This window comes from Pipra filicauda, unplaced genomic scaffold (genome assembly GCF_003945595.2).
Source record: "Pipra filicauda isolate LSUMZ 115617 unplaced genomic scaffold, ASM394559v2 scaffold288_size945232_pilon, whole genome shotgun sequence".
In the NCBI taxonomy this organism is placed as follows: Eukaryota; Metazoa; Chordata; class Aves; order Passeriformes; family Pipridae; genus Pipra; species Pipra filicauda.
In genome coordinates this window covers 626009-653200 of record NW_024104407.1, presented here as the reverse complement: position 1 = coordinate 653200, position 27192 = coordinate 626009, and the positions used below count along the sequence as shown (strand labels likewise).

The 27192-nt window shown below is 36.4% G+C and overlaps 1 protein-coding gene across 2 annotated transcripts in view; it reads right to left on the bottom strand.

Moving 5' to 3' along the window:
* Positions 1-27192, bottom strand: part of LOC113988582 (dystrophin-like) — a 463871-nt gene that overhangs the window by 272829 nt on the left and 163850 nt on the right. For both annotated transcript variants that reach the window (XM_039382875.1, XM_039382874.1), the window contains exon 2: positions 14863-14924. In XM_039382875.1, coding sequence (XP_039238809.1) covers positions 14863-14924 — 62 coding nt within the window. The remainder of the gene's footprint in view (positions 1-14862; positions 14925-27192) is intronic.

Below are 27192 nucleotides of genomic sequence, written 5' to 3'. Positions count from 1 at the left end.
AGATTTCCATCATTAGATTTTTTTTTTTAATCATTTTTACAGAATCAGAACTATAAAAGCATCACCTCTTGTTTTTCTGAAGGAGACAATGGGTTTTGTTATATTCGGCTTGGATATCAAAGAGTAGGGAGACTGCACAGAGGTGGTGTGCTTTGGGGCTGCACCAATTGAAGGAGGTGAATCACCACCAACAAGTTGCATTATGACAGAATCATAGAATCAGCCCTGTTGGAAGAGATCCTGTAGGTGACCCCTCAGATCATCAGGTCCAACCCTTGATCCAACACCGCCGTGGTTACCAGACCATGGCACTAAGTGCCACATCCAGTCTCATCTTAAAAACCTCCAGTGGCGGAGAATCCACCACTTCCCTGGGTAACCCATTCCAATGCCTGATTACCCTCTCTGTAAAGAATTTCTTCCTAATATCCATCCTAAACCTCCCCTGGCACAGCTTAAGACCATGCCCTCTTGTCTTGCTGATAGTGCCTGGGAGAAGAGACCAACCCCCACCTAGCTCCAACCTCCTTTCAGGTAGTTGTAGAGAGTGAGGAGGTCTCCCCTGAGCCTCCTCCAGGCTGAATAACCCCATCTCCCTCAGCTTTATGTAGAGATAAATGTATCTATTATTTGGGTTTTGCATTAATTCCTGCCTCCCAACACAGTGAATTCCTTCACATACCCAAAAGCGGCTTGGGAGGGTGTGTTCGTTCCTCCCTCACAGAGGGAGTCTCAACTGAGCCTCCAGCTTTTGGATTACTATTCCCGTGCCTATGAGGGCCATTTTTATGTTATGCTAAATATGGTGCCATTAATATCTCACTATAGGAAGCCATTCTCATTTCCTGGAAAAAATAATCTTCAATATTCTATTGCAGAATTAGCATGGAATTATTATAAGAGAGTAAAATAAGAATTGCTATTCTGAGCCAACCAAGGGCTCTTCTAGGTTCATCCAGCTCTGATGATGGCCTGCACTCCTTGAGAACAGAGTATAAGAATAGCATAAGTGTAAAATCACATAGTACTTCAGAATAATGCTCTTATTTCTGTGAAATTATGGTTAGAAATTTCTAAAGAAAGGTTATGTTCTTTAATGCTCAGAAAATTCAAGATGGGCTTAAATTTCTTGCTGATGTCATTTGAACTTTTTCAATTAAAAACCATCAAAAACTAAGTAAAGATTTTTTTAAACTTTATAGGGAAATATTACTGTATACAGTTCTGAGTGGTGAAGTCTCACTTAGGGCATGTCATATGCACAAAGGAAGGAGTAACCTAAACTTTATCTATTAAAGTGTTTTCTATTTAAGTAAACAAATACTAAATATCATCTGTAATTTAATCATCTTGCCATTCTGTAAAATGAAATCCTTGTTCAAGCTTTTGGTTGTTTTTATCTGACCTGAATGATTCCGAAGCATCAGTAGTTTTGCCACATCCCTTTACCAGATAATCATCAGCTCAACAGAAATTTGCATGCAACCCAAACCTTGCTCTGTTGTGTGAAATGACCTAATTTCTGTAATTTGTTTCTTGTCTTACAGCAACTTTCTGAAACATGAGGTCTTTTTCACATTTCATCTTTTTGAGAGAAAAAAAAGTTAAAGTATTTACAGATACACACATTTTTGTGTTTAAGTCATACATAGGTAACCATAAAGGCTCTTTTGAAGAAGTAATTAAATTGTGAGGTGTGGCTTCTTTGCAAACTATATTGATTCTTCTCCATTATATCAGATGGATCCACATGTCTAGAAATTCGGATGATTTCTGTCAGATATAGAAATAGACAAAGTACCCTCCTTTGGATACAAGGTTGATATCACAGATTACAAACCAATCAACCAAAATCAAAATTTCTTTGGATCCATTGCTTTCTGCGATTTTATTTCTTTTAGAAGAGGTGACTTCTAATGCCACTGAAATTAAGACAGATCCTCAGAATCACGCTGTGTAAAGAAAAGTATTAATGCATGAGACTTTCTACGTTCCTTCACAGTAAGCAAAACAGAAAAAAATTGTTTAGCTACTAGGCTGTTGCCTATATTTCCATAAGTGCTCCAGTGGAGAGGGTGCACAGCCCTTCCTTACACCTCCACTTTGCCCAGACAAGCATGCAAACCCGAGCTTGATAGCAAGGGGCAAACCCACACCACCAAAAAACTGCTTTTGGCCTTTGAGGTTATTTGTTTATCTCAGAATTATTTATTTGTTTATCTCAGAAAATTGCTCCCAGGCAGGTAAGTTGGCTTATATCCCTTAAGTTCTCTTTCATCTTCCTGGGTGGAAACCAATGACAACTTGGTAAAATCATGGCAAGGTGAAAGAGGAAATACTTGACTTAGAGACCCATTGGATCCCTAGAGCAGAGATCACCAAAATAAGGACTAGATGGGGCAGATCACATTTGGAGAGGAGATCACAGGTGGAGACAACCTCCAAGGTGAAAAGCTACATATGTAGAGCCTGGTCCAGTCTGGTAGGGGTGTTCGGTCAAAGGCTGGACTTAATGATCTTCTTGAATGTCTTTTCCAACCTTAGTGATTCTATGGTTTCTTATAGAAAGAGTCAGGTAAGAATATAAACCCTAATTTATCCTGAGTGAATAAGTGAATAATCAGTACAGGCAGCACAGACCAACTCAATTCCCTGCTGACTTAAGTAGAAATTAAAAGCTTACAAAACGTCAAAAGAAACACACACTGAGTCTTTCCGATAGGCAGAAATATTAGAAGAAACTGGTTGAATGCTGCTTCAGTATTCAAAGCATGAGATGAGATGGCAAACATCATATCTGATAAGCTTATGTAAAGAGATTGTGATACACCTTGATAAGTGCATTCACTTCTTTATTTTGAGTTCCTTTTTCATCTTCTTTTCAGCATGGCTCCTGTTCCAGACCTTAAATACTATCATGTGGATTCAATTTGTCTTCATTCTTCTATGACAACACCAGTTTTGAATGCATATTTGTCAGAATTATAGAAAACCTTACTGTCTACAAGTCTTGTATATTGCCCATAACTTAGTCAAGAATTGCTTTTCCTCTTGCTGTGCACTCTGACTAGTTGCTTTAAGAATTGCCCCCTTACAATATCTGAAAAATTAGGGCTTATATCTTATGCAAACACAGCATTTAAAACTTCTAAGAGACAGTGACTGAAATTTCTCAGTGCATCCTGTCTGAACTTTAGTACTTTAGAGTCATTGCTATCAGGGTGGCAATATTCCCTCTTTTTAAGTATGGACTTTGAACATTTCATGCAGTAGTTGTATACAACCCTGTAATAGAACCCTGTTTCTACCAGTGTGATAAACTATGTTTACACATAAACTAGGTTGCTTATACCCGATTGCAGTATGTGTCTCATGTCTGACTTCCTTTTACCAGGTGTGCTTTTTATATGACTTTTTTCCCAAAGAAAACTAGTCCTTGACTTAAAATGACAATTAGTATATGATTGATGACTACAAAGAAAAGAAACAAAATCACCACATTTGAAAATTGCCATAATAATTTGGTTTTTTCAATCCAGCACACAGTAACTTTGTTCTAAGATCATAAAACATACAGAATATACATAGTATTTTTCATGCACAGACAAAGCCATATAGATTGATTTGTCCTGAGGCCAAAGGCTAGGGGAAAAAAAAAGAATAGTCTCATTTAATATGCTTTTTATAAGTGTGCTTACCTGTGTCTTGGTCAATACTTAAAATTTTCAATAGAATTCCAACTGGAATTACAAGGTAATTCTCAAGAAGTAATGTCAGGGTTTGTTTGTTGGGTCGTTTGGGGTTTTTTGTTTGTTTCTTTTTTAAATGGAAAGGATCTTATTGCTACCAATAACTTAGGATTCAGAGTAAAATTATACATATATATATATATTTATATATATATTTTTAACTGTACCACTGTACCAGACTGAACAGAAGAAATTACTTGTTTTGTCCTTTTGCCTGAAATCTTAGTTTCAATACAACCAATACTAAGTACTTGAACACACTAAAAGCATCCTATTTTTAAGTCAGCAATATATGCTCTCACACTAAGATCACCAGGAAGCAAATGTGATGGGCTTAAACTGGCAAATCAATCAAACACACTATGAAAAGCAGATAGAAAAGAAAAATGGCTATTCTGTGTAATAACACCTGTCATGTAGATTGTTGAAAAAAGTGGAAGTATTAGCAAAGTCAGTGACATGAGTATCAATATTTAATAAGTCTGGGATACAAAAACAGGGGAAAAAAGAGCTATAAGTCAGACAGCCTTTCCAGAGTAGAAAAAACAAGGTTTGTTTTTTTTTTTAATAACTTATTCTCTAAGCAAAGACTTAATAGCAAGACTTAATAGGGTGTCTATGTCAATTTTGCCACTGCTGTTGAGAAATAACTGCAGCTATCATGTGCATGGTGACAGCTTTTTCCCTTCAGAACTCCCAAATGTAAGATCAGAGAAAGAATGGAGGAAAGGATTAGCAAAAAGCATACAAATGTTTGAAATGTTGGTCCAGAAACAACCCAAAGATCTGATGAAGCCAATTCGTATGTAAAAGGCAGATATGAAAGTTCTTGTGCAAATGTTGTTATTTGCAACCCTATAAAAACAAGGCTATTATTTCTTAGTGATGCCCTTTTACCATAGGACCATCTTTCATAATGTAACTTTTCCTGTCTTCATGGCACAGTAGAACCTAAAATACAGGCACATGGTTTAAAGAAATTAACCTCAATAGAAGTTGCATTTGATACAAGGGTTAAATTATGTCCATCAGCAGAACCTTTGAAGGAACTAAAAGTCTCTGCGCACAGTACAGATATATCAAAGCATAATAAAGTGATAAACAAAAACAGAACTGGGGTGGGTCAGCTCATCATCACCAACTCTAACAGATCAACATCCAGAAATGCAGTCTGTAACATGGACACCGTGTGCCCAGAACTGAATGCTTTGGGGATTGGAGGTTTGTCTTTGTTTTGGGTTCTCTGGGATTTTTTTTCCCCTCTAAGCCATGCTTTTTAAAAAACATTTTATGCATTTAAAAACACGAGAGGAATGGTCAAACTTCCTCATGTCGAAGAGAGACTATAGAAAAAAAGGATTTATGTCTGAGAGGCACAAAATGCCCCCACTGCCTCAGGCAGAGGGAGGTTTAAGAATGGTACACAGCAGCAGGGGAGGGCAGTAGCCCACTGGAGGTCCTACCCAAGGGGTGCAGGTGTGCAGCTGGGCTGGTGACAAGCCTGACTTTCAGCCTCACCGACAAACATGACGTGACACTGATACAAGGAGATGTGCTGGATCTGTTTAAGTGATGTAAAAAGCTTAAGAGAGATAGATGCACCAGTCCTAAATGTACAAGCTTGCACCTTCTTTTTTCCCATCTCCATTGAAACTGAGAGATGTGATTAATTGTTTTTAGGTAGGGAGAATGGTCAATACGATTTGCTTGAGCTTCAGTGTTTCCATAAGAGGGCATTCAGACAAATGGGGACCGTAGCTCAAAAATTTCTTTTTCTCCCAGTTTTATTTCTGAACTTTCAAAGCATAATGTAAATCCACTAAATTCTTGTTTGTCTCTATGAAGAGTTCTGCTTTGGAGTTTCTGAAGATGATTAGATGCAATCATAATGAATTCTGAGCACGGAAATGATGATGTCTACTGCCAGCAACAATCATGCAAATTTGTAAATGTTTACAAATTTGCAAGCTAGACATATGCACCACTGAGACCAATATTGTAGTGCTATATTTAGCTTGTTCCTATTCCCCTCTCAAGACACATACACAATAATAACTTCAAGCGAACAATTTTATTTAGTTGGGGTTTTTTTATGCTGAAAGTGCAATGACAAAATATGACAGTTTGAACAGAAGTCTCAGAGATGCAAGGCCAAATGTGAGAAGAAAAAGGTGAAAGAGCTCAATGAACATAATTCAACTATTTTTTCCAGTGTAAAACATATTAGAAATGAAAGTCCAGTGCCCTCTATTGCCAACAGTAGTCATTACTTTGCTTACTTGGCATGTCTAATCTGAGGGAAGTCCTTGTTATTCTACAAGATAAGGCCTTAAAAACAAGAATGTGAAGACAAATTATTTTAATATAATAAAAATGCATATATTTTAGTCTTCCTAATTTTACTAATTCACTCTGAAATTCAGATTAAAGTCTGAAATACTGCATCATCTTAGAAGCATTCAAAGTGCAGTCTGTATTCATTGAGACATTTCTAACAGTAAAAGTGTTTTCTCATGCAGATGCTCATTGTTTAAGACAATATGCCTGTGTTAGAAGGAAAGTCATTTTCATGGAAAACATTTTAAGCCTTAAAATTTGATTTGGAAAAGTAACATAATCTTTGCACATGCAATCAAAAGATACTGAGAACATGACAGTCTTCAGTGACCATACTGCAGCCGTGACAGCTCTAATTCTCTCTGGTGGGGATTTCCTTGGAGGGCTGCTGCACACAGGGGCAGGATGGCTGTGGTGCAAGGCCTGGAGTTCCCACTGGCACCTTAGCTGGGGAACAGGATCAGGCTTGGAGATGAGCATACAGTTCTGGTGGAGGCAGATTCCATTTTCCCAGAAGAAAGGAAAAGCTGCCCCTGACCTGTAGCTAGTTTTGAATTTATGCCCACTAAAGGCAAAGCAGAGAAACATGTCACTGCTTGTACAGCCAAGGCAGCAGACAGAAGTGAGCCTCACTTGCAAGCAAAAGGTCTTCTGAGATGCACAGCCAGCAGCCACAGCTCCACCAAAAGATGTGCAGATAATTAGGTGGAAGGAAAAGTTTCGCTTTTCATCAAAGTGAAAATTAATCTGCTCTCCAAGAGCTGTCTTGTTAAACTGCAGTCATTCAAACATTTTTGGGAAAAAGAGCCCAGAACAGGCAAAGTTGTAAAGTCTCCTGGTAATGGGAGAATGTTCTGGAGAAAAAACATTAGAAAATCTCTTCTCTTCATGCACAAAGAATAAACCTTTACTCAAAAAAAAATTAAAATGCAACCAAAATCAATATAGAGACAGTCCTTTTTTTGCTAACAGCAAATATCTATCTTTGTGACTTTGAAGCATAACAAAACACAATTTTTGTCCTTTCTAGGTTTTCAGTGAAAGGTTTTTTCCTGTACTGACAGTTTGCAAGGCATCTCCACCTCTGTGATGGCCACAGTGGGTCATGAGGCTCACATTTCTAATGCTACCAAGAACAGGAAAACCAGAGAAGACTGCCTTCTTAAACACTACTTTGCTTTTCTCGTGCAGCACTGTGACACCACACAACTTCTGATGTTCCTTGCTTTTACAGCAAATGTAACAGGATAAAATCTCTATCTCCAGTTCAGGCCTCCACATTGGGCAGAATTAAATATTTGTAAACAATAATTTGATTGTTTAGGGAGACGTTTCCTAAGTATTTTACCAACAATAAGCTGAAAAATTGCTTCATAAACAAAAGATAAAAAGTCTTCAAGTTTGTAAATTTAAAAGCTTTCGTGCAGAGTTGAAGCTACATGCAAAATTCAATGCATAAGGATGTTTGTGCCTGTTTCTGCTTATAGTAATGATCTGTTCACTTTTTTTTGGTCATACAAAAAATCTATAAAAATATATTAATAGATAATACAATTCCTAGAATGAAAATTCTGAGTTAAATAAATAGCAACATTGACATTGATATTACCTTAAAAAGCACAGTGAAAATAATTTTTAAGTTATTTTTTATTCCAGAGGAAATTTCTTTGAAACATAATAAATATTCACACAGCAAGAATCCCATTTTGCAGCACCATAAAAAATGGTGCAGAATATGGAGACCTAATAGGTTATTTACTGTATATCAATGCAAATAATTCCAAGCATGTGTATTGTCTGATATTTCTTTATGTATTCTGCAGATATCCAAAAAAAAAAAAAATCTCTTAACACTTAACAGTGCAAATGTGTTTTCTACACCAGGTTTAAACATCATTTGGCTTCAAAAGCTTTTGCTTTAATGATACAGAATAGACATGATGGGCCTTTGGTGTGCTCTTGCAAGATGTATGGCACAAGAAAGTCTGGTATTTTAAAACAGTATGTATCCCAAGGGTAGTGTTGATCACATAGAGCTGGAAAGCAAACTATTAATCTTCAATGAGAGTTCTGGTTATTTGCCACACTGTAGCAGAGAACAGTCATTTGGCTCCCACATTAGGAAGCTGTTCTTTCTCATCACTTTTGCTGTAGCACTTAGAAGGCTGGCAACAGACACACCAAACAGAATAATTAGGTGTTTAGGATGGATAAATACCAATAGCGGTGTCTAACCAACAGCAAATAATACCAACCATATTTTTTTTTCAGATTTATCAAAAATTATACAATTTTAAATCTATCTGGTTTTCTGAAAGTTTTCTTTCAGAAAAAAGTAAAAATCTGACACTGCTCCGAAAGGTATTATTAATGTCTAATTAGTGAATTGATCTAACATCTACTATATTCACTTATAACAGGGAACTATTAAAAATTTGATAAGGGTTTTACCACAGACACGATTTCAAAATTTCCCTAGCAGTCCATCTTTTGTTTGCCCTGGAATCAATGTTCTTACATGTGATACCTGATCGTCCTTGATGTTTATCTCCAATTAGTGCTCCTTAGATGAACAGAGAACAATTTTTTCTCTAGTGAAATTCAGTAGAACTCTAATAATCTCATGGCACCATGGAGCTCAGCAAACTTTTATTTACTTTGTTTCTCCAACAGGCTTTTGTGCAGACACTGAATCTGACACTAAAGCATGGTGCTTTAGCCACAGCTATTAGAATGAATTTTTCTGAATTTGTCTACAATGACATTAAAGTTTTGTCCTGCAAACCAGTGCTCATGTACTCTCTGGAATTCAATTCTAAAGCTGAAATCCTACAACACCAGCACACCCTACTGATAGCTTTTATTACATGAAACAGATCTTTTCTGGTCTTGTAGACATGCATATGCAACTACTGTTCTGATTTTAGAAAATACAGCACACCAGCAGACATCAGTGAAGCTTAAGCACACTGATCAGAACCTCTACGTACAGGATTTAGTTCCAATTTTCCTACCAGTCACCAACTCATCTAAGCAACTGTCTTCAGTTGACTTACAGGTTAGCTGTCAAGAAAGCAGTTTGGAGAGAGCTCATACTGAACATTTTAATCTGTGTTTTTGTGATTTGCTGCCAACCTCCATCCCTCCCCTCAGCTCCTTTTCTTGATTATTAACTGTTGTCCAGAAATATGGCTAAAGACGTAGATTATTCACGTAGATTAAACACAAAAATCTTAAAGAAATTCGACAAATGAGATTATTACTATCTTCTCCAATAAACTTCAACAGATCACGCCCCTCCCGGAGTCTGCACACTTTGAAATCGCATTTTCCTGAGGGGCTTTTTAAATTTATTTTAATTTGAAGTAATTGTGAGTGATAGCGTGGAAAAGTGAGCATGTGAGTAAACACAGCACTGCAAATTCCTCTATCAGATGCCAGACTTATGGTTGTGCAGTCTCCCTGGACCTCAACTATTTTGACATATTTCCTCAAAAGACCAGTAAACTATTCATTTGTGTCAGTCGTTCCTTTTGTCTGACATGCAGAAGGCACATAAGTTACAATTGCAAGAGACTACTAAAGTGAATGGGAGTCTTGAATAGTCTCAGGTTGTCCAAGAACTCGAAAAGAGGGAAGAAACTGTGACCATCACCACACCTCTCATCATAAAAGCCACATACAAACCCTGAGTAATTATGCTATTTTAACTGCTACATAGTTTGACTAAAGCTGTAAGCAAGGCCTTTTGTGTGTACCCTTTATTCTTGCATATACCAGTTGACTGAACAATTTAGCTGCTATTTAAAACAATTCCATTAGTAAAAATTGTTATTTTACTAGCTACAAATATTTTAAATGAGGCTTTCAACCTTACTTCCTTTGGCACAGGTTTCATCATTGCTATGTTTCTTCACATGATCACACAAAAATGGAATCTAATTCCATATTTACCACACAAACAACTACTCTCTAATATTTCCACCTGCCCATAATATTTCCATCTGCCATTTTTCACCACTTAAATTCTCTATTAAAAGGATAACTACTGAATTAACTTTGCTTTCCATAAAGCCAAGTAATGCAATAATCGGTATCCTTACATTTGTTTGTATATTTTACCTTTTTCAATAACAACAGGAAGGAAACCAAAGCATGAGGTAGAGGGACCATAAAACATTACCAAATTTTTCCCCCCAAAATCTACCATGCTTTATTTTCTGACTCTTGCTTCTACCTGATTGGAGATTAATAATTAGAGTGTTTACATGAAAAAGTGTACTGTCATATATAATCTTTTCTTTGAGTATGCTGTGGAATTTTCTATTCTTTTGTAGCAGAAACAAAGACAATCTATTTAAAACTCTGAATTCACAAGCAATTTTATGAACATCTGTTTTTTATATCATAGATTAAAATTTTGAAAGCTCCTTTACAAATTACCATTCTTTTATGAACACTTACATGTTAAGCTTTGACCTCAAGCTATCCATAAGGATATAACCTAAAATTCAAGCTGCCAAAACTTACAATGATTAGCTGATGGCCTTCTCTCTACTCACAACAGATATTTCTACTGCTGGCATTAAAATTGTCGGTACTTTGAGACACTCTCTCCTTAATGAGGGAACAAAACAAATTGTGAACATTTCTTTAGTCATAGGAATTTACTCTTTCCTTTCTGGGTGCGGTGTTGCTCTTTTTTTTTCCTTTTGTGCTGGAATTTTCAGGTTTTCATTGCAAAATTAATTGGCATATACAAGCTCTTTTATACATGCAAGTAAAGAATATTTCCATCTTCAGTAGCACTTTCTGTTTTGAAGCCTATTATGCAACAAACAATAAAAAATTTTTAACCAGTGAAGAGTATAAACTCATTTACAATGGGGTACAGGCACTGTTAACATAATTGTTGTGGCTGTTTCAAAGTTCCAGCAGAGAGCTGCTACACTTGAGGGACTGTGATATATTCACATTCTCCCAAAACACGTAGTTCAAGATTTCAGTTATATCAAATTTTAAAAGTTGATATCTGAGCAAAAAATATCATAGCCAAGACTAGATGTATCTCCTGTGACAGCTCAAATTACAGTACTATTATTAAAAACTAGGTTACAATACCTTCCTTTGCTATCATTATGTGCACCCTGCAGAATTTCATTATTTTATAAATAAACTTCTTCTGAGGACAGAGAAAAGCTCTTTATTAATAAAATGATATTAAAGTATTATGTTCCACATTTTAAAAATTGCTTTGCAACTTATTGCCTGCCATTTAGATGGTAAACTAAGAAGGTATCACTAAACAGTCATACACCATGTCTAGGATTAGAACGGGAAAAACACAAAGGTCTCTTGGATTACCTTCTCCCATTTCTTCTACACTTTAAATTTACTAAATGTTTTATCTCACAAATATTGAAAGCCAACTTTTGGCTTTCCTACTGAAATGTTGATGATTTGCTTATAGATGAGTTGCATACTCTAATCTTCAAAGCACAGATTTTCTGCATAATCCATTTTCTGGCTAGTAACAGAAGTAAGAATTAGACAGAAACCTGCTCTTTTGAGAAGCTGTAAGAGGGACCTGCAAAATGCATTTTCCTCAGTTTTTCCATTTAGAGCACCCCACTCAACCTGCTAAAAAAAAAAGTCTAGAGAGACACAGCATCACCCATGGCAATTGTAATCTTGCTGAGAGTTCTGCTGGATTTCCCTAGCAGATTTCACAGAGTTCTTGGTAGCACTGCAAAGGTTTCCAGGTTCTGAACATCACAGATAGAAAACTTTCAAGATGGTGTGGTTGAAAGTTTTTTATGGATTTCGTGTTAGGAACTTGACTCCACAGCTGAGAGGTAGCAGAGTTCACTGCTGAACTCAAGGCATCTGAGTCAGAAGTAGCTACACATGATCCAACTAAAATGTCACTGTGTGCATGGCCAGAAGAAGGAACAGTACTTCTCTCCAGGCCTGTGATTTGAACAATAGTTTTCCTTTTCCCACACACGTAAAAAATATTATGTGGGTTCTTAAGTTATGCTGGTGATACATAAATTAGAAAGCATTATTTTTATTTGCACCACAAGTCATGTGAAACAACTTGCAAATCTGAGTGTTTTGAAAGCTTACTCTGAGAATAAATGCACTGAGACACAAGTGCTCTAGACACTGAATTTTTAGGAAAGTTATGCAGGTCTTTGGGAGGCAATGCACTACAGATGCAACACAAATGAAGATTTAGAACATTTAGAACTAAGCTTTTATTTTGACTGTATAAATACAGGATTTTTTAGCTACGGAGGGTGGTGGACGTGTGAGAATTGTCTAACACAATTTCATTCAACCCTAAATATTTTACAGTTAATTAATGATCTGGATTTCAGTATTCACAAATAAGAGAAATGAGTGATGTAATAAATTCTTCTATCTTAATTCCAACACCATAGGCTAATCCACTCAAGACCTCTAGAACTACAGAGGAGTGAATAAAAGCTAATTCTACAATGAAAGTAATTAATTTAGCACTTGTACAAAGCTAACAATGATGAGAAATCACTAACAAGGAGTTGCCTGTTAACTGAAATCAATTCCACATCTAGAAACAGAGATGGATTTGAACCACTGTGTTCATTCACATTACAGTAGGACCTCTTAAAAACCCTAGAAAGAAATAAAGCCTGCACAGTGTGTGACTACACTGAAGGCAGGGCACCACACAGGCAGCCAGACAACAGGTATTACTAAACTCACCAGAAATACATGATTTCCAATCAGACCAAGTATTCTGGTGTTATCTGTAACAGTTTTGTAGGACAAGAGTAATTTCTCCAAGATTTAAAGATCAAGAGCTTTTTGATTGATTGATTGTTGAAATAAGATGATTTTGTCCAAAACACAGGTGATGCTTGAGGTAAAGAAACTCTCAAAGCATAGTGTTTAGGAGGTTTTCTTCAGAGTCCAAATGAAATAGAGGGAAATTACTATTTCTCTAGTATGTTTAGGAATGCATTTTCACATGCAACTAAAAGTACTACGTATAAAACTCAAGTAAAAAGTAGCTAAAACACCATTACAGTACATTTCACTGAATTAGAATTGGAGAAAAGGCCTCTAGATCATTCAGATGATCGAGTCAAGTCTACCATTAAAAGCATCTGCTGATAGGTCATATTTTCTAAACCCTATATAACTCTTGTTGTTCTTCAGCAACTTGGTCCAAGCTTCTTTGTAATTGCAAGCTTTTCTATTCCATAAAACAATCATTTCTGAGAAAACAATGCTCTAGGAACATGACATTTTCTTTAGATATAGGAGCAACAGTTACTCTTCATTTTCCATAACTATTTCTGTGACCATAACAAGGCCTAACTGGTAACACATTTCAAATTAGGTTGTATCAGATGACTGGTGCTGGGGCTATTTTTTCATTTATGGAACACTAAGATTATAACTTACTCAAGCTAAAAATCTCGCTATTGTCAAGTAAAAGAAAATAATTACATCTTTTACCTTCTCTAAAACACTTCCATTATCAGAGCCATAAAAAAGTTGCTTTTTTTTTCTTTTTTGCAATGGTATCCTGTTGCTGATTCATTTTGTTTGTGATTCGAAACACTTCTGAGAGCTCTTCTTTGCTTTATTATTGCCAGCCCAACTATCCTCACTTCTGTATGCATATGTTTTACTGCTGTCCTAAATATAATACTTCACAGTTGTCTTGTAATTCATCAATCAGTTTGAGACCATTTGTTCAAGACCGTATTTCATCCTGATCCAATCCTCCAAATTGCTGGATGCCTCTGCTGTAAAGATGCTGAGCACAAATCTGTGCTGTCTAAATCACTTGAATAGCTATTAGAAAATGTTCTAGACCATGGAAAAGCCCTGAGGGACTGCCTGTTGGACTAAACCACTGCTGAGCATGTTTTTCAATATTATAGTGGTTGTATTTAGATTATTTTACTCCTCTTTTTTAATGCATAGAATCAGATGGGACACAATTAAAAGCTGGATTAAGCAAAAGATACTTAAGTTACTATTTCATTGTTGCCTATTACCAGATAAAATGATAAATCGTCGGATTGATTTGTTTTATTACTGGCAAATACAGTTGAATAATTATCCTCCAGGAATTTTAAAAAAAAGTTTCATCAAATTAATAGTGTAAGTTAAATTTTTCCTGTGTGTTAAAGATAAAATGCTTGCATACTGCCAGAAGGGCATGCTTTAAATAAATTAGTTATTTTGTCTTTTTTTTTTTTTTCCCCCAGTACATTTATAATCTTTACCATTCTCAAAAATAACTATTTCAAAACACATTATAATTGACTTTCATAATTTGGTAACTGGATCACACCTCTTATCTTTAACCTTTCTCCTCTGCAATTCATCTAGTTTTATTAAACTTGTAATTGCAATCAGAAACAAGAAAAGACAAGGCTAAAGAGGAAAATCCTCTGCATGTTAGGGACATAACAAAGGACCCCAACAAACAGTAATACATATGCATCACTATTTTGAGAAAAGGCAAATACAGAGGCAGAGAACACTTTGAAAGAAGGATGGCTTATTACATTTCAACCTCTACTGAAATCAAAGGAATAAAACTTGGACATTTTTTCTAATGAGTCAGTCAACTGCCTTCACCAATACCTGACACTTTTAAATGTTATGTTGAAAATTAAGCCTCAACAGAGGAATATTTGGAGTTTCTTTTTGTTTCTTTTAAAGATACAAAAGATATTTTGGTCAGTAAATACATAAAGAAATAAATTACCTTAGCAAACTGTGCATTTATCCATTTTGTGAAAGTTTTCTTTTGAACATCTTCCCGTTCATCTGCCAGAAAAAAAGTAAAGCACTCCATTAGATTTATTCAACAAAATAGTACAATATTACTGATTAATGTTTCAGTCTTGGTTTGTTTTAAAGCTACTGATGATACTTCAAACACCTTCAGGGCACCATTTTGGATGTATTCTGTCCTTGCCAATTACATCAACATATTTTGAAAGTCTATAGGTCCCCTTCATTCAGACCCTTAATGGTCTATATCCCTAGTTCATCTGACCCATCCTGTGGTGTCTTTCCTTCCAAAAGAGAACGTATTGCAGTAGGACCTGAAACATCCCATTCTAAATTTTAATTTAATACAGGTATGAAAAAAACCAAACATGTGATCCAATGGTTTCGGCATCAGGACACTCTTCTACAGCACTTTTAGAAAAGTCCTTGAAACAACAACTTTATATGCACCTTATCAAACTGCTTGAGGAAGCTTTCTGGACCAGCATAATAGTTCTCCATTGGCAGCCATACCTTATGTCTTTTCTGACTTGCAACTATTTACCTGTCAAAAATTGTTATATATTTTCCCTCCAGTGGAGAAAGAAAAAAATACCTACACTTGTTCAGCCATACACAAAATTCTTCCTCAATTCTTTAATATGAAAACTTTGTAGATGGAGATGATTATCTTAGGCCTTGGTTATATAAGTTACAAGTACAGTCTTGATGCTGAATGGATCTGGACAAACAAAGGTATAATTCTGACGTATATTATAGAGTTTGGAAAAGAAAGATGCTTTCAAACTAACGCTTTTCACAAGCATTTGCTCAAAAAGAACTGTTAGGCATCATCCCTGAAATACAAAGAACAGACCTCTTTCTTTGACAAAATAAAATTGACCAAACTAGAATTAAAGGGCATATATGGAAAAGAGTGTGGAATGCTTATACTAAAATAAAGTCCACTCAATGCAGCCTTTTGATTTGCAGTAAAATTCTCCACACTTCTTAAATAAAAAGGGACATTAAATTCCCATCTGAAATGGTCAGCAATTAATAATGTTAATGGATACAGATGAATTTGAAAGGCAGGTATGGATGAGCTACATGAGAAATGCACGGCATTAATAATGTACTTTGCTTTCCCTCCCTCCACCCTTCCAAGAAGCCATGACAAGACAAATCTATCTTTTTTTTTCTTAAAACCTCAACTCAGTAGCACTTTAAAAATATCCTTCCTCAAGAATGTTTTCCCTTCTCAAAGATACAATATACTCATGAACAAAATACTAGAGTTTGCAAAGTTTCTATTTCATTATAAAGAACTACTGTATATGAAGGAGCATATTCTAATTGCGTTCAGATGATCGTGAGTGAAAAGCTTGACAATACAACAGTACAACTGGAAACTTCCCCTAGAAAACATGCATTATAATCATTCTGCCAATAATATGAGTGTTTGCTACAATAAACTCTTTAGAGTTCTACTGCTGTTTACACGAAATAATGCTGCTCCCTGCTTCATCCTTTGGCTGAAAGCAGTACTTGAATAGTTAGAAACTCATCTAAAAGCAACAGCATGTGAAGGAGATGCATGCTTTTGGTAATACATGATGCTAAAGCTGTTAAAAATTTTATTTTTCCCCACAAGTAACACCTCCCTCTTTGTTGACTGTTAGTAACTTGTTTATTATATGGCTTTTGTCTCATTCCAGCCATGTGCAGTACACAGAAGGTGAGAGAAGGAGGATGCATTTTGTTGGTGGAAGATACATATTCAATTTGATGTTGTATTATAAACTTCTTCAGCAACTTCATATACAATATTACATATAAATAGCTATTTCTGTTTAATCATCTCTGCTAAAACTGCCAAATGCAACCTTAAAGTAGGGTCGAAGAACAATATGTGGTATTTAGCAGGGAAATGGAAAGAGGCAAAAATGTCTCTTTCAAACTGTTCAGACTTCTGTTTTTCCACTTCAGGCAGCTGTAATAGCATATTTAGTAACAGAGTGGGTTTCTTTGGGTTTTTGGTTGGTTGGTTGGTTGGTTTTTTCACAAAGATATATGCAAGTACTTTAACTAGTAGGCACCAATTAATTCCTGTCCACTGAGCTAATAAAAAACTGTGTGTCCTGAGAAAAATGAGAGTCAAACCCACAATTTGAATGTCTGAAAGTTCTTCAAAGTTCAGCCGATGCTCTTCTACCTTTGTAAACACAAATCTGTTCCACTGCTGTTATTTTTATACAGAGATCATTGCAAGCACTTTTATCTCTAGATGCTTGCTCTGACAAGTTATACCACAGCAATTTGTTAGTGACAGCGTCCTAACCTAAAAAATAATCAATCTTTTGCTTATGCATGGTATGATTTCCCCATTGTAAACATGATTTTTTTTTAAAAAAGGATGTTCTCCTAACCCAGATTTATGGATTGAATGCTAGATGTGCATGCTGAATGACATTTGTCTAGGTGCTGCAGAAATGTGCCAAGAACATTCATCTGCCACTTTCATAATGCTGTGTTTATAAGAGCTCCTTCAGCAGTGAGCCAATGAATGTCCTTGCAGGTGTTTTTACTATGAGCCAATAAGAATAATCAAATGGCTAGGCAGGTAATTCCTTCACCTGTTCAAGTGTAATAGAGTATGTTTATTTCTTTTCTTTCAAGCTGAAAGAATTGCAAAACAGTGTACTGTCTCTCTTAGGGTTCAATCTAAACATGAAACACTGCATGGACTCCCAATTCCTTTATTGCACTAATAATGTGATCTCTTCCCACAGCAGAAATGCTTTTCTCAAAATGATGAAATAATGGACACCGAGTGGAATAGGATTAAGCTCTTCTCTATAGGTTGTCAACTCAGAAAATTAATGCTCTGAGCTCTATAGAAAGCCTTCCAGAAAACAGAGATACTGACCAGTGAGATTTACCTGATTTTCATGCCCTACAGCCTGTAGTACCACTGAAGAGATCTTAATTAGAACACATTCACAAATGCAACTTACGGTTTTGATATCTGGTAGGATGAACATCCAGATTTGCAACTGTTAATGCGAACCTCTCAGATTAGCTAACTACACATTTTGCTTTAGAAGTATTATTCCAGGTTAGGCCTCATAAGAAATTATGGCCAGGAAAGAAAGTGCAGTATTTATGAAGCTAATCATCTGATAAAGGACAGTTCTGAGATTTAACCAGGTGGAAAAGGCAATAGAGACAAATGGTACTCTGAAGAATGCTTAGGAACGATCAGGATTCAACAGAACTAAGATGCTATTATTAATGGCAAATGGTCACCTTACAACTTTCCTAAATACTTAACAGCTCATGTTTGCAACCTACCACTCCAATGTGATTCCCTTCTATTTTCCACAAGAAACCCCCTAACATTATGTTGTCAACTCTTAGTAAACTACACTTATTACTACACTTATTTTCCCAGTCTCCACTTCCGCAAATAACACCAAACATTAAATAAAAAATGGCATTAGGAAAAAACACTATTTCAAATATCTGCTATGTTTTAGATACTATTCTGAAAACCTAAAGGAGCATTAACAAGTCATTAAAAAGTAATACTTTCAAACAATTTGAGCTGACAAATACCAAGCAGATTGTAAAATAAACCAAGGTTCAGAAACACACACTATACATGTCACTATATCATTCCATTTGTATGATAAAAGCCACTCTGCCACAGAAAACATGTAGCAGGGAGAAGGAAATTTGCACACTTTGGTGCATCCTTCCCTGTTTTTTAGAGGAGCTTCATCCTCTCTTACTCTTGACACACCCAAATTAGTATTCCTTTCACGGACTCAGAGAATAGCCAAGGCCATAAGGGACCTCCAGTTCAACCCCCCAGTCAAGGAGGGTCATTTGGAGCAGATGTCCAGGACCATGTATGGTTTTTATTATCTCCAAGGATGGAGATTTGATGGTCTCTCTTCTTACAGATTGTAACATCAAGACTGCATCTTCTGCTTTCCACAGATCTGGGTAGCGGTTTATGACACAAGTGGCTTAGGAAATTCTCCTCTAGAGTAAGTATAGACCATTTTTGAAAATTAGAAGACATTCAAAAAAAGTTTACTGGGACACGAGGGGTACAGGAAATAAGCCATATCCTCAGATTACAAAGTTTAATTTTAAATAAACAACAAAAACCCCATTGTTATTAAGGTGTCAAAAAAGATGTGACATAATGTGTGTAGAGTATTTGAATCACTGCAGAGACAGACAGTGATAGGAGGCTCAGCTGCGTGACAGAAGATTTTATGCAGCCTTCAACAAGCAGTTCCAGGTGGAAACAGGTGGAAACACAAGCAGGAAAGAAGGGGATTTATCTTATTTTGTAACCCAGTGTTGCTCTGAGCTGGGTTAAACAATAATTGAATAGCTATATTTTGTCTACCAGGAACTATGAGCAAGTAAAAGAAAAAAAATTCTCATATACCACTGAAAACTTTGAAACAATGGTGTTAAGCCAGGTGTCAATTCCCTCATTCGTGGCAACCGCAGGTTCATTGAAACACTGCACTTTAGAGAATAAAACCATCAAAATTGTTATTTGATTTTCTAGCAGCCAAACAATGCAGATTGAGAAAAGGTCAGGGTTTTCTTCCGTGAGTGGGAGTGAGTACCAGGAATGGTGGGAACACTAGGAACAAAAGAGGCCACAGACAGTCACATTATTGATACTCTGGCTCCATCGACTCACTATTCTTAGAGATTTCCAGCACATTGTTACAATACTCTGCCAGTAACTACAACTGCTGAGAAATGTTCCCTTCCCATTCTTGCTTATCTGAGGGGAAAAAAAGAAATCAATGCAAGAGAATGACTGAATTATATTTGAGTGGACTAGCTTTGATTTTTAGTCATTGAGGTCATCCAAGACATTCACAAGTTGACAGGAAATACAATAGACTGCTTTGACAGACAGCCAGTGAATTTAAATCTATTGCTCATGTAAGGCAATATGGAACATACAGTTCTTTGTCCATCTTCTTTAAATACACTGATGAGCAGTGTGTTGCCTTAATCTGAATATTGTTAAAACTCCTTGTTCCCTGTGCTACCCCTTGAGACTTTACTGTGGCATCAGAGTCAAATCACCATAATCAGACCATCTCAGGTTTTTCAAAACACTGATGAAGCTATTCAGAAGCTCAGCAGAAATGGGACTCAGAACCCTCATTAATATAGATTTTTTTAAAAAAGTACAACTAAATCCTCTGAGAAATAGTATACCAAAATTTTTTGAGATAAATTTGGTAAGATTTAAGGCAAATGTAGGAAATGAGCAGGTGTATCACTAACCAAAAAGACCTAATATCAACTCTGCTCCCCTCCATCTCCTTCAAATACAGGAATTCAGAGAGAAGGGGTCCATTCAGTGCTCAGGGGATAAATAAGAGGATGGCTGTAAGACCCAATCTACAAGAGTTCTACTGATAGACTGGTGTAGCAGATTGAACTACTGAACTACCTGGCTTAGACTGAACCCCAGGCTGAGAAAACCTTTTACTTTTCTCATTTCATTATTTTAGTTGGAGTTATTCTCTCATTATAAACATTTAAGGGAAACCACTTCCTGACTTTTCTTCTTTTTAAAATTTTTTATGGCATTGCAAGTGTTTATATAAGGTCTCAATCTTCTGACCTAACTTTGATTAATTAGCTATTTAGGGAAAAAACTACAGAGTGCTTTTCAGGGCCAGTATGGATGTCGTGTAGAAAAGCAGCAGAAGCAGCACAAAGGATAGAGAACACAACAGAGTGCCAGCCTGGAACAGAAGGAAAGATAAAAAAAAGAAAACAACAACAACCAACCAAACAGACAGAAAGATGAGGAAGCCGTGGGGTGGAAGAGAGAAAGGGAAGTAAACACCTGCCTTGGGGGGGGGAGGGAAGACATATGGAAAAGTAGGAGTGGGATGGGAAACGGCAGAGAGAAATACTTCCTTTCTGGAAAAAAAAAAAGGATGATATCTGGTAGCTAGATCATATGTAGGGAAGCAGTGAGTCTGAACAAAAGAACTACTGGAGCATGTGCAGCTTAGTCAAAAAAATTTTACTAGCATCCAAAAGTACCAGGATAATGCAAACAAGCTCCATATGATTCCTAAAAAAATAATGGGCAGCTGTGCAATGTACACAGAAGATTTAAATCTGAACAAAATCATGTAATCTACCACGTTTGGTAACCAGCCCCTACCATCCCCCCACCATTTCTCAACCCTTTTCCCTAAATAAATTGTGGCAGATGCAACTCCCAAGAAAAAAAGCAGGAGCACAATTTCAATGAAATTTTAAAAGAGAAGAAAAGAAGCAGAATTTCAGTTCACATTTCCAGAACATTTAAAGTATACACAACATGGGGTACTCAGCTCCAATTCATACATTGGTAATGACATTCCCAGTATATGGCCTAGTCCTCCTCTGGTCTACACAAATACACTTTGGGAACTGATCATGGCTATGGATTTGACCCAGGAGGAAGGAGCAGAATGGCAAATAGACAATAACTTTCCTAAAGTGCCCTATGGGATGGCCTTTGTCTTCTTGCTGACTGGCTCTTAAGTGGAGTAGCCAATGACTTAGCTGTACAGGTTGGGGGGAAAAAAAAAAAAAAGGTAGAGAAAGCATCAATGAACAAAAACAGAAAAAAAAAAAATCCACTTTTTTTCCCCTTGAAAAGCTTCCTGGAACTTTTTCCACTTGATTTTGTATGGAAGGTAAGCATGCTTTGAAAGAGGGCCCTGATTTCATGCCTCTTGTCATCAGCAGGATAAGGGCATGGAAACAGATTATCAGTGCTTTCATCTCCCATCTATATCAACCTGACACTGATTGTCAGGACACCTCCCTCAAGTGCTGGTGACCCACCCCTGCCTTAGGCTTTCAAGGATAAGGGCTTAAAAGAGTTTTGAACCACAGTCTACCAAAAATACCCTGGTCTTTATTATTGACAGCTTTGCAAACACAAGCTTAACTGTTTTTGTTAGTTGGGTTTTTTTTTATTTTTATTTTCTAACCAGGAATTCCTTTGGATCCAGTAAGTTTTTCCCAAAGAGAAATCACTCCTAATATGCAACCTAAAAAGCCCCAGTGTTTCAATACACCAGATTTCTCTGCAAAAGATAAATCAATTCTCAAAATTAAAGAACTAACCTATCTCTGCCTGACAAGTTAGTCCTTCAAAAGGAGTTCAGCTTATGACTTATTATCTTTACATGGGAATATATTATAATTCATTTGGATATTCACCTGTGTATGAGCAGTGTCCCTTTTTTTCTCTCTTTTTCAATGTCATATACATATACTGACAAATGAAAAGCAGGCTTGATAACATATTAATAGCTCATGCTATTTTAGCATCATACCATTGTTATAACAGTATTTTCTGAATACTGTGGATCATATATTAAATCTTAAAAATGAGGTAATATGTTTGTCTTCACTTAAATGCCCATGGTACTTAGAAGTGCTGTACAAGCTGAATCACTGCAGCTTTCTGGAACTTGCAGAATATTATATGATTTAACTGTATTATCAAATTTTTGGCAGTCAGATACCAATGAAATCACGTTGCCGGTATGTCCAAGTACCTTGAAAAAATACCAATGAGGATGATTAAAGAGCATTTTTTTGTTGTTGCTAAAAGCAACAAAATCCATTTACAGGATAAGTCTCATTAATGCTATAAAATGTACTAAATTAAAAAAAAAATGGAGAAGGTTACCAACATTACCAAAATGTGAAAGAAAACTAGGAGTTGATCAAAACTGACTTAATCTTGTCAAAGACGTATATTTGGGGAAAATACCTTCATTTTATTGACAGACCCATTTGAGCAGAATTTTTTTTCTGTTCTTGTTTACAGATTAGAGAAGCAGAAGTTAAATGCTGCTAATACATCATGTGATGCTATATAAAATCAACAGAAATGCTTTTTGCCACATTTGATTTACTACTACCATTATTATTTTTATATATAAAACCTATTGCAACTCCACAGCCCAAACCTGAAATTTTTACCACAGTTGATGAGAGATACTTTGATCCTTTCATCTCTCAAAAACAACTAACGACTTGTAAGGTCAGTTAGCAGAAATCACATTGTGCTCCAAGTAAGGAAGCAATATTTGTAGCTCAGACCCTTCTCTGGTTGTTGGTCTGACTTGGACAAAACGGTAGAACCTAACTGACATTTAAAAAAGAAACCAAACATATAACTTCTTTGAAGGAGTGAGTAGACGTGGTAAACTGATTAAATACATCTTGACTGAAGTGATTTTGGTTTCAGAGGTTCTTTCTTTTAAGCCATTTTTGTTCCTTCCCAGAGAAAATGGGAATCATTATCTGAAGACAGAGAGAATCAGTATCAGCCTTTTTTCCCTCCTCGGAGCACATATGTGTCTCCATACTCTGCTCCTTGCCCAGGAAGGACAGCAGCGTTCGGACACATGGATAGGCCCAAGCCAGCCACATGGCAGCAGCAGTCCCTCTGCCAGCCCTATCCTACAGCCAGCACCCAGGAAACCCTCATCAGTTAAAGACTAATAAAATTGGTTTGTGTACACAGCACCTTTAGTGCACCTGTAACAAGCATTGTTACTCCTCCGCACCGAGGATCTGAGAACTGCTGAAACTAACTCAAAGTGAAAGCCAGCGCTCTCACCTTGGCTGCTGTTACACAGCTGGCTCCAGGAGAACCCCAGCATTATAAATGTCCCTGTCACTGCTGTGGGAAAAGTTACAGCAGCACTGGCAGCTCCTTTGTTTCAGCGATGTCACAAAAAATAAAATCCCCCCAAAATAGGAAACTTGTTTTGGAAAAACTTTAAATGGCTCTGGCCTTTATGGTTTTCACCAGAGGAGTTACATGCACAGTGAGGAGGAAAGCTGTGGCCAACACTGAAGTTTATTTTTCAGGGGACAGGGGCTATAGGTTCTAGTGTTTTTTTCATTTGTTTGTGTTTTTTTAAACCTTGGAAGGGAGATCAGCACTTAGTTATCAGTGGGCCATATCACAGTAAGGTGTGGCAGAGACACTGCATGGGAAGCATTATTATAACAGAGGATAATTATTAGAAATAAAAAAGTCAAGGCTATGTAACAAGACAAAATTACTCATAATTTTCATATTTATAACCTTTATGAAAAATACACAATTACTTTTGTTTTGTTCAGAAAACAGAAGATAAATGTTTACTGTTGGACCGAGTGTGTCCTTCCTTAGCTGGAGATTTTTACCATCTAGGTTTCTATTTCTGTTGAAATATGAGCAATAGAGGACCAAGGACTAAGGATGACAGTGTACATTCATGAGCCAGTCAGAGCATCACACATAAAAAAGGCAAAATAGGAGCCCATAAACTTTCTGAACTATAGACTTGCAACTAATAACAAGTGAAGCTGAAAGAAGCATCATGATTTAAAACAGGTAATCAGAGTCTTACACATGACACTAGTACCTAGTGTTTCACACAAGCTTCTGATGTGAAAATGAAATTGCTGTTCTGTTTTCAGCAAATGCCACCTAGTGATGCATAGTTGCAAAGCTTTGAACCGCTGTGATTTTTATGTATTTTGTCCCAGATTTTCTGATTTGCTCCCATGAAAAAAAAGTCAGGCAAATGCTTTACATGGTCACAGACACTCCAAATTCATGTCACACAAGTGCAGAACACAGAGAAGGATGGGTTAACCACATGTGAAAGGCCAACATTTGTTTCAGTTTGTATTAAAATATTCATTACAAACAACCATGCTAAGTACACCGTGGTGGATAGCACTACTCCATAATATTTCAAGTTCCTTTTTTGTTCCTCTGTCAAAAGCAATTAGAGAACAGGCTGTTCTAGTCTGCTTGACTGACTGCTGTCTACTTTATTTCATCTGACCCAATTAGTATCTGAGTTAATTAGGAGAAGCTGCCACTGAGACATCAGACAATGTATCAGAGAAGTTTGCAATTAATAAGAACAAGGTGTTAATATGCAATTGTTTACAACACACACACCTTGTTCTTACAGTGAAGATACTGTCATTGTAAAGCTAATAGCATCTACTGGCCCACAGTTAGGTTTCTCCTTATTATACAACTTTTGCAAAGCTTTGAAAGAAAGGAAACATGCCCCTAAGAACATCTGTATAAATTAAGGGTAAGTGAACTGTATTTTCCACTCCTGTTTTCACCTCATCTGAAGTAGACAAAGGAACGATAAATGTATCTGAATCAAAGTTCTGATTTATTTAATTCACAGAGAACTATTACAGATTGCATGTTGTCAGGTCTCTTGGCATCCTCTCACCATCCCCAAGCATCCTCTTCTCTCAAGGGGAGAAAAGGAAAGATAGTCAGAGAGTAAGACAAAGCATTTCAAAAGCCCTTGTTGATACTGATAATTGGAAGGGGGGGGAAGCTAATACAGTAAAATTTAATTCTCCTAAAGCCCTTCCCATTTCACAGCTACTTATACTGGTTGTAGTGGCTCAATTGTTTGTCTAGCGTTCCTGAAATTCATTGAATTTCTACACAGAAATTCAAAAGTAACACCTTGCAAACAGCCACAATGTTTACTGTAGACTGTTCTTCTTTTAGTTTCTTTCTGAGGCTTCTATTTTCATTTAACAGCTTTAGTTGGGAAGTGACATGTTTAGTTCCTAACACAAAGAAAAAAACATTCAAATTGGAAGAAGGGGGGACGTGTTTTGCCTCTTTTGTCTCTAAGATACTGAAAAATGAGAGCACAATAGAAATCAGTTTGTCTTCATCCACACGTGGTGACAACCATTACAAAGAAAATGCACTTTTTAGAATTTTTAAGACAAAATGTATTAAAATTAGAACTCAGCAACATGCCCAGAGCCACCAATAGTTCCAGCTGTGTTTTTCCCCAGAAACACATGGGGAAAAACTATCATCATATAGAACAGACATAAACTGTAGAAATTACACTGCTGAAGACAAAAGAAGCACTTAGGGTGAGGTGCCATCCTTGTCTATCAAGTTACACAATAGCATTGAGTTTTGGTCCAATATCTGTCTATTAAGTACTGCATTCAGAAGTAGACAGCCTGTGACATACAGAGGAAGTACAGGATGTATTTCTTTTTAAGCAGTCAGGTGCAGGTCCCACTTATGAACATTTTAATATCTATAGTACAACATGCTTTGCTATATGTTGTTAAACATATTGCTTACAACTCTGCAGATACTTCTCAGATTATTTTTAAGTTGTCTAAGGAGCTAACTGAAAGTCGTAAGTATCCAAAAACCATCTACCTGACATTAGCACATTGGGATTTGTTGAGTTTAAATACTCAGTTTGGGGCTGGACACATTGTTCATCCACACAAGGGGACAAAGCACAACATCTTAAATTTATCTTGGGAGCAATTTTTAAAAAGGTAACATCATTAGATTTTGTAACATGTCCCTGAAATTATTACTCCACTTTAGAATATTTGAACCACTAGTGAAATATTTGTTAAAATTAGATTTAAACATGAGTACTGTTCATCTTCTCATTAAGTGGGCATTGTCTGAGCAATTTACAAGATTATTTGCAATAACAAATTCTATTTAAATCTTGCCCTCCTAACTCAAACTAGGATTTTCTGACTGTACTAGACATGAACATTTTAGATAACTACTATATTTGTTGCCTGTATGTATTCTGTGCATCGATCGAGTTTTTTTTTCATTTCATACATCATTCAGAACTGCTTGCAATGAAGGATTTCATATCTATAACATTAAGTGAAGATTAAGAAATATTATTATTGATGTTAGGACAGCTACCTATTATAAACATTGATTTTTATTTCAATTCAGTGCCAACTCATCAGCTCTACTGAGAAGAGCTGTGTTTCCTTAATATAGATTCAGTACAGAAAAAGACAAAAAACATCTATTTGTCATTCTTTTTACAGTTGTTCTTTTCCAGTCTAGACAACTCAAGGCAAGTGTGACATTTCACAGGATCATAAACTACATTGAAGAAACATACTGTCATTCTATTCCAATGTTTTTGCAACAGTAAAGAAGAGTAATTTTCTTTGTTGCCTAATGCCTTTTAGAAGTATCTTAATCAATCTGCATGCATATTTTGGTCACATCCATCCTAATAGAGAAACAGAAGTGAATAGATACTGGAATTTAATGTTTGGCTTCTATCTTGGAGGACTGTACAAAAGACCAATTGAAAATATTCAGGGTAGAAAACTCACAAGCCAATGGAGGAAGGGGAGGAAGGGAAGGAAGGGGGAAAAAAGACAGTTCCTTCCACTCTCCTTT